The sequence below is a fragment of the Sarcophilus harrisii genome, chromosome 2 (genome assembly GCF_902635505.1).
Source record: "Sarcophilus harrisii chromosome 2, mSarHar1.11, whole genome shotgun sequence".
NCBI lineage: Eukaryota > Metazoa > Chordata > Mammalia > Dasyuromorphia > Dasyuridae > Sarcophilus > Sarcophilus harrisii.
Window position 1 is genome coordinate 196,507,397 of NC_045427.1, and position 14,147 is coordinate 196,521,543.

At 38.8% G+C, this 14,147-nt stretch overlaps 1 protein-coding gene across 1 annotated transcript in view; it reads right to left on the reverse strand.

Moving 5' to 3' along the window:
- GALNT14 (polypeptide N-acetylgalactosaminyltransferase 14) overlaps window positions 1-14,147 on the reverse strand; it is a 313,597-nt gene that overhangs the window by 142,863 nt on the left and 156,587 nt on the right. The window contains exon 2 of the mRNA XM_031951227.1: window positions 311-480. Coding sequence (XP_031807087.1) covers window positions 311-480 — 170 coding nt within the window. The remainder of the gene's footprint in view (window positions 1-310; window positions 481-14,147) is intronic.

Genomic DNA, 14,147 nt, shown 5'->3' on the forward strand with positions numbered 1-14,147 from the left:
ATATATGTTGGTCAAGTTATTTTATTTTTCTGTTTTGGAATTTTCTAATCTGTAAAATAATAATAATTATCATTTATATATCATTTAGAAAGCCATCTAAAATATTTACAAAACCCTTTTCATCAAAGTTACCCTCTAGGATTGGCAGGGCTGGTATAACAATCAATGACATTTTACAGATAAAGAAACTGAAATTTAGAGAGACCAAATGACATTCCCAAAGTCACTGACCAGCTGATTCGATTTGTTACCTCTATGCAGTGACCAGATGCACCAGAGGGAGCAGAAAAGAGGGAGAAGGAGGAAATACCTGTCAGGGCGGGTGTCCCGGATAGCCCGGTTACTGGGGATCCGATCGCTCTCCCGCTGGTTGAAGGAGTACAGCTTATAGGGATCCTGGCCGACTTGCCACTTCTTAGCACTCAGGTACCGCCGCTCCTCAAACTCGTCCCACAAGTCACCCCAGTCACTCTCCAAGGCCTGTGTGACACAAACATGCACTTGGTGAGAACTGAGCAGCGACTGCCTGGAGCCCTCCTCACTCCCCCCCCCCCCCCCCCCCGCCTCACACACACACCTCAGGAGAGAACCCAGGGTAGGCAAGAGCTGCCTCACGGACCCTGAGTCCGGGCAAGATACAAAGTGGCCCCTCTGGGCAGTCCTAGCCTGTCCTTGGCAGCCCAGGACAGAAGGCAGTCATCAAACCTTTCCTGAATGGGGTCTCTGCAGAATCCCTCCTGCCCATCAACTTAAGAACTTTTTCCTGGTCTACAGAACCAACAAGGGTAGAGGAAAATGGATATAAATGCCTTGATTTATAATAACAGGTATAGCCAGTGAATACAAGCCATTACTGCATCTTGTTATTTTGTTATTACAAGTTTTCAAGTCAGGTCAGCTGAGATCACTACCTGTTTGCTTACTTTCCCAAATTCTTGATCTCTTTACCTTAGCAGCCCATATACTTAAGGGACTCTTTCTAATTAACTTCAGTACAGTCAAATTGCCTCCGATCCACACTTTTGCTCCTATCCCAGAAAAGCTATCTGGAGGCTACAAATGATCTCTCTTGGATAATGGATGATGCAAATAGTATGCCAGAAACTAGGCAGAAACCAACATCTCACATCATATACAAAGATAAAGTCAAAATGGGTAAATGATTTAGACATAATAGTTGATACCATAAGCAAGTTAGGAGACTACAGAATAGTTTACCTATCAGATTTATGGAGAAGAATTTATGATGAAATAAGAGATAGAAAATATTATGAAATGCAAAATGGAGAATTTTGGTTACATTACCTTAAAATGTTTTTGCACAAATAAAACCAAGCAAGATTAGAAGGAAAGCAGAAAGATTTACAGCAAGTATCTGAAAAAGACCTCGTTTCTCAAATATATAGAGAACCGAGTCAAATTTATAAAAATAAAAGTCATTTTCCAGTTGATAAACAGTCAAAGGATATGAACAGGCAGTTTTCAGATGAAGAAAATAAATCTATCTATTGTCATATGAAAAACTGTTCTAAATCACTATTGATTACAGAAATGAAAATTAAAATAATTCTAAGGTACCATCTCATATATATCAGATTGGCTAATATGACAAAAAGGGAAACATTTATAAATGTTGATGAGGATGTGAGAAAATTGGGATATTAATGCAATGTTGGTGGGGTTGTGAACTGATCAAACCATTCTAGAGAGCAATCTGCCCAAAGGACTATAAAACTATATATATATGTATCCTATAGACCAGAAATAATCACTATTAGGTCTGTATCCCAAAGAGATCATAAAAAAGGAAAAAGACCTACATGTATAAAAATGTTTATAGTAGGTCACTTTGTGGTGGGAAAGAATTGGCAATTGAGAGAATGCCCATCAACTAGGGTATGGTTGAACTAATTGTTGTATATGAATATAATGGAATACTATTATGCTATAAGAATTAATGAGCAGGCAGAATTCAGAAAAACCTGGAAAGATATACATGCAGTGGGTAGAACCAGGAGAACAATGTACAATAATAAACTATGATTGACTTAATTTTTCTCAGCAAAAAATGACTCCAAAGATAATTCCAAAAGGTTCATGACGGAATATGCTATCCCCATCCAGAGAAAGAACTATGGAGTTTGAACGCACATCAAAACATACAATTTTCACTTTTTTTTTTTTTTGCAACTTTTCCCTTTTCTGTTTCTTTTACCATAGGACTAATTAGAAATATGTTTACATGATTGTAATGTATAACCTATTAGATTGCTTTTCATCTTGGGGAGGAAGGATGAAAGGTAAGGTGAAATAATTTGAAACTCAAAATCTTATAAAAAAATTAATGTTGAAAACTACTATTGCATATATTTGGGAAAAATAAAATACTACTTACCAAAAGAAAAGAAAATAGATGATTCAAAAAGGACCTGAGTCTTTGGACTACATTAAGACAACTAGGAAAATCAGTAGTACCCTCAGAAGGAAGCATATTCCCATACTAGTTGGTATTCGGGTTCTGTCCCTAGACATGAGGGATAATAGCTTGGATTTGATATTATTATAGAGAAGGGAAAGGTGCTTATTGTTATTATTATTATTATTGCTCATTATCATATTAAATACTTGCTTACTAAGTGATTTTAGATAATTTTTTAAAATTTTCTTTTAAATTATGTATCTCATTTGATCCTCAAAATAATCCAATGAGGTAGGTACTCTTATTGTCCTTATTTTACAGCTGAGGAAACTGAGATATGCAGAGATTAAATGACTGGTCATTGGCTACACAATTAATATGAAGCTGGATTTGAATTTAGGACTTCTGACTAGATAATCACTCCATTCTTTCCACTAAGATACCAAATTGCCTTCAATTATCACTATAAATATGGGGTTCTCACTCATATTAACATATATTCCATAATACATTTATAAATAATATATATAAAACACACATACATGCATGTATTATATATATATATTTATATATGAATACATGCATAGTTGCATATTGTGAGTTCTTTCATGGTAGAACATGTTTTAGGCTCACTTTATATCCACACAGCACAGTGCTGATCTATCCTAAGTCCCCAATAAATGCTTGTTGACTAACTTAAATCCTCTGTAATATTACTGGATTTATATGCAGTTATCTGTATCCCAAGAGGGAACTTAAAGAAACTGGTGCTGGATGGCCTAGTAGAAATAATGTTGGGTTTGGAGTTAGAAAGCCTAGTTCTGCATCTTACTACCTCTGCACGATCTTGGATGAGATACCATTCTTTAAAGTTATTGGTTTTCTCCAATAAGAAATGAGAGGGTTGGACCAAGATGAATTCTAGAATCCTTTCCAGCTCTAAATCTATGACCCTGTAATCGAAGGGTTGTCAGTCGCATCCCATCAATGACAAGGATATAGTTTCCACATCGCAAGGACCCAAACAAGGTGAAACCCACAAGAAAGATGATACCCTGACAGTTGTTTAGCTCCTCTGGGCAACCACAGATGATGGGTAACAGGGGAGACAGATCCTAACTTGTTCATTCATTCCAGGCTTAAAGAAAGCTGTGACCTTATCTAATAATTGGTCTCTTCCTCTTTGTTAACTCCTTTGGGAACCAGGGTATTCCTGCTAATAGCACAAAATGAGGCTTTTGAAACCGGTGATTTTTATCTAATAATGGATTTTATTTATGTTGGATGATAGGTCTGTTATATTAATGGACTTGGAAGAGGGGAGAATGTAGGTGGATGGAGGGCAGGGAATAGATGTGGTACTTTCTGGGGGCTGCTCAGTCATTGTACTGGCTGTACAGCAAGGGATGAGTCTCAGTTTCCAAAGCTGTAAGCACCAGTCAGGGTCATAGTAACACAAAACTTTAAGACTACAAGATAACTCAGATATCACCCAGTCCACCCCCACATTAAATGCACGAGGAAGTTGGAAATGTTAGACAGAAGGGGATTTGCCCAGTTCTTAATATCAAGGATTTTTTGGTGTGCTTTTTTTTAATTTCAGGACTCTGTCACAATCATTTTGTTTCCAAGAATATGTGTACCATCCCGAATGATTTTGCATTATAGGCATGCCCAGGCTAACTCGATCTCTGAAAATATGGCATTAGTAAAAATGTTTCATAATGACACAATTAGTCATGTAGAAACCATTGTCTAAACATACTCAGTAGGTTAAATGACATTGCAGCAGGGTCTAGCAACTGTCTTGTTGGGATCTGGGTTATAATGGATTTGAGCAAGGTTATTATAAATTCATACTGGTCAGGACAATGTTATATGGGAGAGAGGAAGGAAGCATGTGGTAATGGACAGAAAGCTGGTTCTGATGCCTGAAAGACCTGAGTTCAAGCACTGCTCTTACACATGAGAGCTCTGCAAACGCTGAGCAAGTCATTTAATTGCTCCGTGTCCTCAGGCAATTCTGAAAGACTACAGAAATTATAGATATTAGTGTCCAAGTGCACTAGTGAGTAATTCAAAAAGGCTGCTATCTGGGGTATGTCTATTGCCCATGGACAGCACTAGAAGTTGAACAGCAGAGAACACATAGCCAGAAATATAGAGAGAATGGAAAGGAACAAACATTTATTAAGCATTTAAAAATATATTTGTTTAACTCTCACAACATTTTGTAGCTGAGGAAACTGAGGCAGAGAGAGGTATCTAAGGCTATCATCTGGTGGGCAACTGTGTTAAGCTGGATTTCTCCTCAGGCCTTCCTGACTCCAGGCTCAGTGCAGAGGATCTGAGGAGAGAGAATTTGACTAAATGGCCCCTTGACTTGGCCTGAACTCCCAAGGGCCCCCCTGCATCCCCACTCATTGCAGGGAGCCAATAAAAACAGCATGGTGTTTTCAACTTCAGAGATAATGAGGCAAACCACCCCCCACTCCCACCCCCACAGAGTCTGTTCCCTCAGAGGCAGCATGGGAAGCATCCTGAGCTCAGCTGAGATTGAATCCCAAGAAAGCTCTCAGCAGCAGCAATAATGTTGGCAAGAGAAATTGCAGAGGCAGCCCATTGGAGATGACACGAGGAGGCAAAATACTGCCCCCAATCATCACGTAACACAGAGTCCCCCGAAAAAAACTTCCAATAGTGGGAGCTTGGAGAACCTTCTCCAGGAATTCTTTCCCAGCAAGCACAGTCAAGCATCTTTAATTAGAAAAAAGTCTGTTTTGAAACTCAAGGTTTTCATCTTCTGTTTCCCACAAAGAAAGAGGACACCTAAGAAACAGGGCCCTTGGAGTTAAAGGAGTATCTTTTATTAATGGGACTAGGGAAGAGACAGAGATAGACAGATGGAGAGAGAGAGAAACGAGAGAGAGAAGAGAGAGAGAGAGAGAGAGAGAGAGAGAGAGAGAGAGAGAGAGAGAAGGTTGTAGAGAGTCACAAAGAGAGCTAGAAAGACAGAGAAACACAGAGATAAAGGAGAGAGACAAAGACAAGAGACAAACAGAGGGAAGGGGAAAGTAGAAAGGGAAAATAAATGGAGAGGGGGACAGAGAGGCAGAGAAGAGAGGGACAAACACACACAGAGAGACAGAGAGAGACAGAGAAAGAGAGAGACAGAAAGACAGAGACAGAGAGAGAGATAGAGAACAGACAGAAAGATAGAGACACACATACAGAAACAGAGAGAGAGAGAGAGAGAGAGAGAGAGAGAGAGAGAGAGAGAGAGAGAGAGAGAGAGGCAGAAAGACAGGGAAGAACAGAGAAAGAGGGAGAGAGGAAGAGAGAAAGAGGAGGGGGGAGAGTGGGGGAGATCTTCTGCTTCAAGCTCCAGGGATGAATCCCATGGATCTGGTCTATGGCCAAGAGCTGCTACATTCAGGGAAAGCAGGAGAAAGCCAAGGCTTTTGCTTGCCCAAGGCTAGTTTAGAAAATGGCAGTGCCCCCCCCCCCAATTTGAAAAACTCCAGCAGTCTTGTGTGTATTCCTATGCAGCCGCCTGAGGCTTGGAGTCTTCTCAGTAACATATGGGACTTGACTTATTACAAAATTAATACTTTGGTACCATGGAGAGGGGAATTTTCTGGCATCAAAAATATGCATTCTTAGCATGATATTGAAATGCCATTGCAATCCTCCAACCTGACTGCCTGCTGCACCCCCGAGACCTCCCACTTTGGCTCCTTGTTCTGTCTTCATTACATCCTGATGCAGGCCTGCCCGAGCACCAGGAATAGCTCTGGATCGAGAGGAGAGAATATTGAAGTGAGGGAACAAAAGCCTGTCTCCCTCTCTCCTCACCCGGAGAATGGATTTTCTCTAGAATCTGCTCAGGGCTCTGGAGGGCAGCAGCCTTATCTACTGGCTTTCAGAGCTAAATTGGGAGCTCACTTCAAAGTCTGGCTATTCACTCCACCTGTGCTGAATGCAGTGCTTCTGAGTCCTAATAAGAGCTCACACTTAGAAAGCAGAGCTCCCAGCCTGTCATTTCGCTGCTTCTGTTTGGCAGATGAGGAGATTGAGGCTCAGGAAGATTAAGTGGCCACAGCCATAGGGACAGACCATTCACATCCTCCTCCACCCCCCACCCCCACATGCTCCAGCTTACTGCATTCCCATGATGGACACCCAAAGTATCTAACTGGTATCCAAGGGAGCAAATCTTTCAATTTGATGACCCAACCATAAATTACCCCTTATTTTCCTTTTCATACACTGAAAAAAAAATTGGAGAATTATGTTTCCAAGTCCTTTCCTCCTAGTTCCTAAGAACTCTCTTTCTTTAAAAATTTACTGCCCAATAACCTTTCCAATCTCTTCTTTGAAATGCAGTCATTTACTCTCCTTTTCCTTAAAGCTAAGAAATCAAGAACAAATAATCTACAAAAGTTTGAAGTTTGTTTCAAATAAATCAAAATCAATCAAAGTTTTTATTTGTTAAGTGCCTATTATAGATCAGGCTGGGTTATGAAGACAAAAGTGAAACAGTCCATGTCCTCAAGAAGCTTACATTTTATCAAGGATCAACAAAGTATACTATAAAATAAATACAAGGTCATTTGGGGAAGGGGAGCTCTAGCAGCCAGGGGATCAAGCCCCACAGAAGGTGGTGATCAAATTAAGTCTGAAAGGAAGAGATAGTTCCTAAAAAGAAGAAGGGAGGCAGGGCATTCCGGGCACAGCAATTCAAGAAACAGGGTAGAGAACAGTGTGTGGTGTAGGAAGAACAGCATGGTGATTAAGGAAAAGTAACACAATGTACAATAAGATTGGTGGAGGCCAGACTATGAAGGGTTTTAAATGCCGGGGAAGTTTATTTATAAGGAGTTTCCTTAGAAAATCTTTAATGTCATTTGGTTTCTTATTCGGTCCTGATTATCTCCAACCTATAGGCCCAAATGATATTCAATTTATTTTCTTATCAGATTTCGTTCCACAGGAGGAAAGGAGAAAAACCTAAATGAAAGTAACTCCTAAGAGTCAAAAGATCTAGGTTTTACCTCTTCATCACTAGCTCTGTGACTTTACCCCAATGGCCATACCTCTCTGAACCTTCAAGAGGAAAGGATTACAATGAGGTGAATTCTCATTTCTTTTTCAGTATTAGCATTTTTATGATTCCTGGAAAAAATAAGGATCACTGACATTCACCTAGCATTATATGATGGAGCTTGACCACACTGAAAAATTGGTGGTGCAAGTGGATGAGGAAACAAACAGGTTCAGAAGGTAAGTGATCTGCCGAAGGTCACCCAGCAAAGAAGTAGTGGGCAAACCCAAACTTAGACCCATTTTTCTAACTTTAGTATTCTTTCCACTTTATCAGAATGCTGCTTCTCCATAGGAAAGGATTTAGTCCATAGCATATCTAACAGCATAAAAAAATATGTTCAATGTTAGGGTCCTACCATATAGGAGATATAAGTTGTGTTTGAGTCTCAACCAGTACTCAAGAACCAATCACAAAGCTCTTGGGCAATAGTCTAAATTTAGAGAAATGGGAGAAATGCATAATGGCCCCAACAGCTGTTTTTTCCAGCATGTCTCCATGCTATGAGGAACACAGAGGAAATCTCATTATTTCCATTATCAGAATGGAAAATTACAGATTCACAAACTAAATTCAAATCACCTTCCCCAAAAGGATTTTATCTGTACCTCACTGGGTATAAAAATAAGTGGTCATTTGGTATAATTCCAAGACAACAATATTTGGGGAGGTAAAGAGAGGAATATAGATTGAGATTTGGAAGTCATCTTAGAGGTTATCTAATCTAACACCCTTCTTTTATTGTACAAATGACAAAGCTGGGACCCAGAGAAATGTAATGACTTGCTCAAGTATTACACAGATAGTAAATATGAGTAGTGATAGTATCCTATCATTTCTCATCTCTATACATATGGCAACTCAAGATCTATCTGCCAACTATGGAAAGCCCACACAAGAAAAAATGTTGAGTTAGTTGAGCTAAGCTCCATTTAAAAGTGAAGGATAAGAGGGAGGCAAACAAACCTATTGCTCATGCCAGGCCACTGACAGGGAAAGGACTTTATATCTGAGCTGGAAAATCCTCTTCACTCTTTCAGGGACAGCACATAAATTATGGATTATTAGATAAGATCTTCATTTTAATATTTCCACCATGTATTATCACCTCTTCTTCTCCCTAGAATTCTGTCTGGGGAGTTATTTAACTGATGTGCAAAAATCTAAATTTAATTTATTATGATCTAACTCATTTTAGAAGCCAAATTACCCTGCGCTGGAGAAGGCTCAAGTCAATATTCCTCTTGATTTTCTATTTATCTTCTGCACGGTGTTCCATCCTTCTCCTTAGTATTCATTTTATCTCATGTGCTGGTGATAAATTTTAATTTTCCTCAGAATTAGGCAATTGCTCCTTCAATGTTGTAGTTTAATGGTTGATATTAATTATACGAAACAGTCACTTCTTAAAGAGTTTGATAGATGGAATGAACATATAATAGAGGAGGGGAAGGGGAAAAAAAGCTTTTCTCAGATCAAATTAGGAAAACACATAATTCAGAGGTTGTTTGTTCTTTTCTCTTGCTTTATAGCCCAATGATTAGAAAATGGGCTGACTGGAACCCATATGGACAGCATATTCTTAAGGTCATATGTCCTGAGCTGAAAGGGACCTATTTATTTTACAAACCAGGAAAAAAAGAAATGCAGAGAAATTGTGACCTGCCTCAAGGTATCATACAGGTTATATATAATAAGTGATAGAGCTAAGATTTGAACTCACATCTCTTAACTCCATATTAATGTCTCTTTCTATGAAACTACATTGACTTCCCATCCATCTTATATATCTTCCTGGAGAATTTGCACATAAAAATTTCTCGGTTCAATTACTGTACTAAATATTTTCACTTATTTACTGGCCAAGTCATATAATTTCTCTGAGGATGTTTTATCTTTCCCTTTGTTTCTCTAGAAGTTAAAAATAGTCCTTGGCACATTTATTTGCAGATGAGAACAAAAATATTTACTCTCACCACTCTAGTCCCTGACTTATATAAAACTTGGAATGTTCCTTTATCCCCAGTGCTTGGTACACAGCAGGAATTTAATAAAAGCTTGTTGATTGATTGATTGAGTTTCAGGGAAAGAAAAAATCCTAATTAGTGAGACTAGGATTATAGCTCTCTACAGCTATGCAGAAAATCTTTGAAGGTTACTATGGTGTTAAAAATGTCTTTTTCATCATTAGAGTATAATTCTCTCTCAACTTGGCTAGAAGTCTTAACTGGTACTGCTCTCTCCAAATTTACCAATAATCTCAATTGTTAAATCTAATATTCTTTTCTCAGTCCTCATGCTTCTTGTTTTCTTGGAAGTATCTGGCATTATTGATTATTCTCTCTTTCCTTGATACTCGGCTTATCTACAGACTTTTTTATTTCATGACCTAGCCCCAAAATACCTTTCCAATTTTCACTCTGTGGTCTAGTCAAACTGGTCTTTCTGTTTTCACAGGTGAGATTCCATCTTCCATCTATGTGATTCCACACGGATTATCCCTATCTGTGGAGCACATTCTCACCTCAATTCCACTTCTGAAAGACATTTGTTTCTTTAAAAGCTCTGCTCAAATATTTTGTTCTGCACAAAGTTTTTCTCAAACCCCACAGATGTTTCTCCACCCTTACCCAAATCACCTTGTATCTATCTCACATATACCTGCGTATAAACATCTCCCCTGGTCAGATTGTAAATTCCTTAAGAGCAGGGAATGTTTCTGCTTTTGTCCTTGTATCCCCAGAGTCTAGCAAAGTGCCTGGCAAATTGTAAGATTAGAATAAATTCTTGCTGATTGATTAACTGATAGGTTCTTAATAGAAATCTTTCCACTGAAATCAGTGGCTGTAGCATGTGCTCTGTAGTAATAGCCTTTGAGAACTTAATTTCCATTATATAGTGAGATATAGAAATGCAGAAACTAACAAGTTTGCCTCTCACCCCCAAATGACTCTATAAATCTATCTATCTATCTTATCTATCTATCTATCTATCTATCTATCTATCTATTTATTGTATTGTTTCCTCCCTCCCAAATGAACGTTATCTCTTTCAGGACTGGGACTGGTTTATTTTTCCCTTTGTATCCTCAAAGTTTAAAATGGTTTTTGTCACATTCTTGTTTAGTTGTTGTTTTTTCTTGTGTTCAATTCTATGAGATCCCATTTGGAATTTTCTTGGCAAAGATACTGGATGAGTTACCATTTCCTTTCTAATTCATTTTATGGACAACAAAACAGAGGCAAACAGGCTTGAGTTGCCCAGGATCACACAGCTAGTAAGTGTCTGAGGCCAAATTTAAACTCAGGTCCTCTTGACTCCAGGACAGTGCTCTTATCTCCTGCACTATCTAAATGCTCTCTTGGCACACAGTTGTACCTAAAATGTTTCTTTCTTTGATCGACTGGAACAGAATTTAAAACTAAAACTACTGGAGTCGGGATGGAGAGTAGTGTCAGAGCCTAGCATTAGAGTCATAAATGACTGTCTAAACTGAATTGGACTTCCTAGAAAACCCCAACTGTGAAATTCAACATGCCTTCTCCAGTGAAGGAGAGGTCACTTTCTGACTAAAGAAACCTTCTCACAGATCTGTACTTTAATTTATCTGACCGCGAATTGGCAGAAATGGGAGAGCCTCTAAAAGTGTGTGTGGCTGAAGGAGTGGAGTATTTAGTGATTATATTTCTCCCCCATCTTCTACATTAACTGCATTTACCTGAATGCTTAGAGTCTAACAACTGATACCAAACAAAAGGTGCCAGAATCCTCTTCAGATGAGACAGGATAACTTTTGGTTCCACTGAATATCAAATAAAGGAGAACGTGGTTATCAGGATGGTGTGTGTTTGCCTACAGGTGGTGAGAGCAGAATGGGAAAAAGAATGAATTACAAAAGAATATGGGGTACAACAGAGACCTGCTATTTAACTAGCTGGCATCTTAGCCAAGATGAAAAATAGGAAGTGGGGAACAGGAAGAGAGGAAACCAGCATTTATTAAATCCCTGCTAGTTGTATGATCTGCACAACTTAAGCCTGTTTGTTTCTGTTTGTTGTTGTAAAATGAGTTGGAAAAGAAAAGTTGGGGGAATACAAAGGCAAAAATAAACCAATCCCTGTCCTGAAAGAGATAATGTTCTTTTGGAAGAGAGGGTGCAATATATACAAAAAAATATAAGAAACTGGAATTGAATTGAGGTCTTCTTGAATCCAAACTCAGTGTTTTACTCACTGTTCCATCTAACTTCCTCTAAAGTCATATATTTGAGGGATGACTAAAGACTGAGGGATTCAATCACCTGGAACTAGAAGGAGAAAAGAAAAGTCTAAGAGATTCAGAGAAAGATCATGTGCACCCAAACAACCGATAAAGATGGAATTCTGTAATCTATATTTTCTGTATAAATGCCTTCCAAGGCTTTTCTCTCTCTTTGTACTCTGCAGTTAAGTTGGTTTTTACTTTTGCCCAGAAAACTGGCCTCTATGAAAGTTTTCACAGGATAGGAAAGTATTCTGAAGCAATGGAAAGCATGCAGAATATGGAGCCAGAGGAGTTGAATTAGTATCCCTTCTCTACTAGTCAAACTCCCTTATGCTCCAGAAGCAGAAACTGAAGCAGGTTAAAGTAACTCACTCAAAATTACTTGGTATGGTCTTTATCCTACAGTGCTTGAAGTCATCTATTCCATTAAAGATTAATTTTTCCCCTTATGGGATTATACTCAGCTTTTTAGGATGTTATTATTGGTTGCAATTTTACATATTTTGCCTTTTGGAATATTGCCTTTTCAACTCTTCTCTCATTTATAACAGAACTTTCCAGGCTTTCTGTGATTCTGACTGGCTCTTCTCAAGGAATTCTTCCTTTCTGGATGCTTGCAGTATTTTGTTTGCTTGATTAATATTGAAATTCCAGATTTGGCTGTGGCATTACTGGGCCTTTTCTTTGGAGGGGGTTCTCTCTTTGACATGTTTTCTAGGTCAGTTGATAGTTTTGATAGCAGAGTATCTTTTTTCATATAGTTTGATTCATTCCGATTTTTTTTGTAGTCTCTTGGAGATAACTGATTTCTATTTAGTCTGTTCTAATTTTCAGAAAGTAGGTTATTTGGGTAAGGCTTATCATTTTGTCTTCTAAAGAATTTATTCTTCTTCCAGTTCCTTCCTCTGGAACTTTTATTTCATTTTTCCCTCTTGTTTCATTTCTTTTTAGTTATTTATGGTGTCTTTGCAAAAAATCCATTTTCCCTTTGAATTTCTGCTCATAGGTGTGAAAGTATTTTCTTCTGGTTTCGATTTTTGGGTATCTATATCTCTAATAATTCTTTAGAGTAGTTGATATCTCCTATTTTATTATATCCTCAGCTTTATTTCCTGAATTTATGACTTTTTGCCAAGATAAAGCTGTGCTTTTGGGTAGAATATTAAATTCTGACTTGTCTTAGAGTTGGTCCCCGGGATTTTGGCATTGGCCTCCTTTTAGGATATGTCTACACTAACAGTTTTGATAGATTTTACTCATCTTTTCTCCTTCCCTACCCCCAATTTTGAAGTTCAGATCACTGGCTCTTTGAGGCTCTTGACAGCACATCAGGACACAAGAGTAGGGACCCAATAACCCCGAGGCTTGTGGTGACCCTGCCTCAGCATGTAAACAGTTCATTTCATTTCTGGTCACTCTCATAATCTATGCTATGGATTTCTGAACATCTCAAGATTTCCCAGTAGCAGCTCTCTGTACCTGTTGCCTCTGATGCAGAACCTTGAAAGCTACAGCTAAGTCTGGTCTGGCTCTGGTCCCTCTGGGAGGCTTTCTTATTTACCTCTACTATACTGGAACTGGTTTTTCTGATCATCTGCCAGGCTTATTGTTTATGGACTTCGGGCTGATGCTTGTTGTTTACGGTGTTTTTTAAATGCAGTATAGAAATGGGTAAAATAATTTGCTGTGGTCTCTCGTTGGATTTCTTATCATCATTTTGGCTGATGCTATATTTAGGTTTTTACTGGAATAGTCTGGGAACTGGCCTGCTTCTGATCAACAAGCCATATTCCATCGAAGGTTTCCAAGGAGGGATATGCCCTGGTCAGATCTATGCAAGTCAGCAAGCTGTTACAGTAGTCCACATGCCGAAGCCCTGAACTTGGAGGAGTAACACAGAGAGGGAAGGGGAAGGTAGGTTTGAGAGATACTAGGGAGATAGAACTGATGATAATGAAGATTGGTGGCTGTGTAGTTCTACTCAAGATCTCCAAAGACTTTATAAAATCGGAGTTGCACAATAGCCCCCAGGCAGAGAGCGCTCAGCAAAAATAATTATCATGCAGCTGATAAAGGAGAGAAAACATTTTAAGATAAGCAGTGTAGTGCATTATTACTCAGCCTGGGAGGCCTAGAAAGGAGGCTCCCCGTGACCTCTAAAGTGATCGACTTTTCTGCATGTGCAAAACTGGAATTGCAGGAGAACAGAACCAGAGGAAGCACAAATCAGGCAAAGAGAAATGAGCAAAAGTGAAGGGCAAAGGCAGAACACTGAGGCCGATTAAGGCATCAAATCTATTTAGTTTCTGCATTACAAGCCACCAAAACAAAATTGCAGAACACCTCCCTCTTCTACCACAA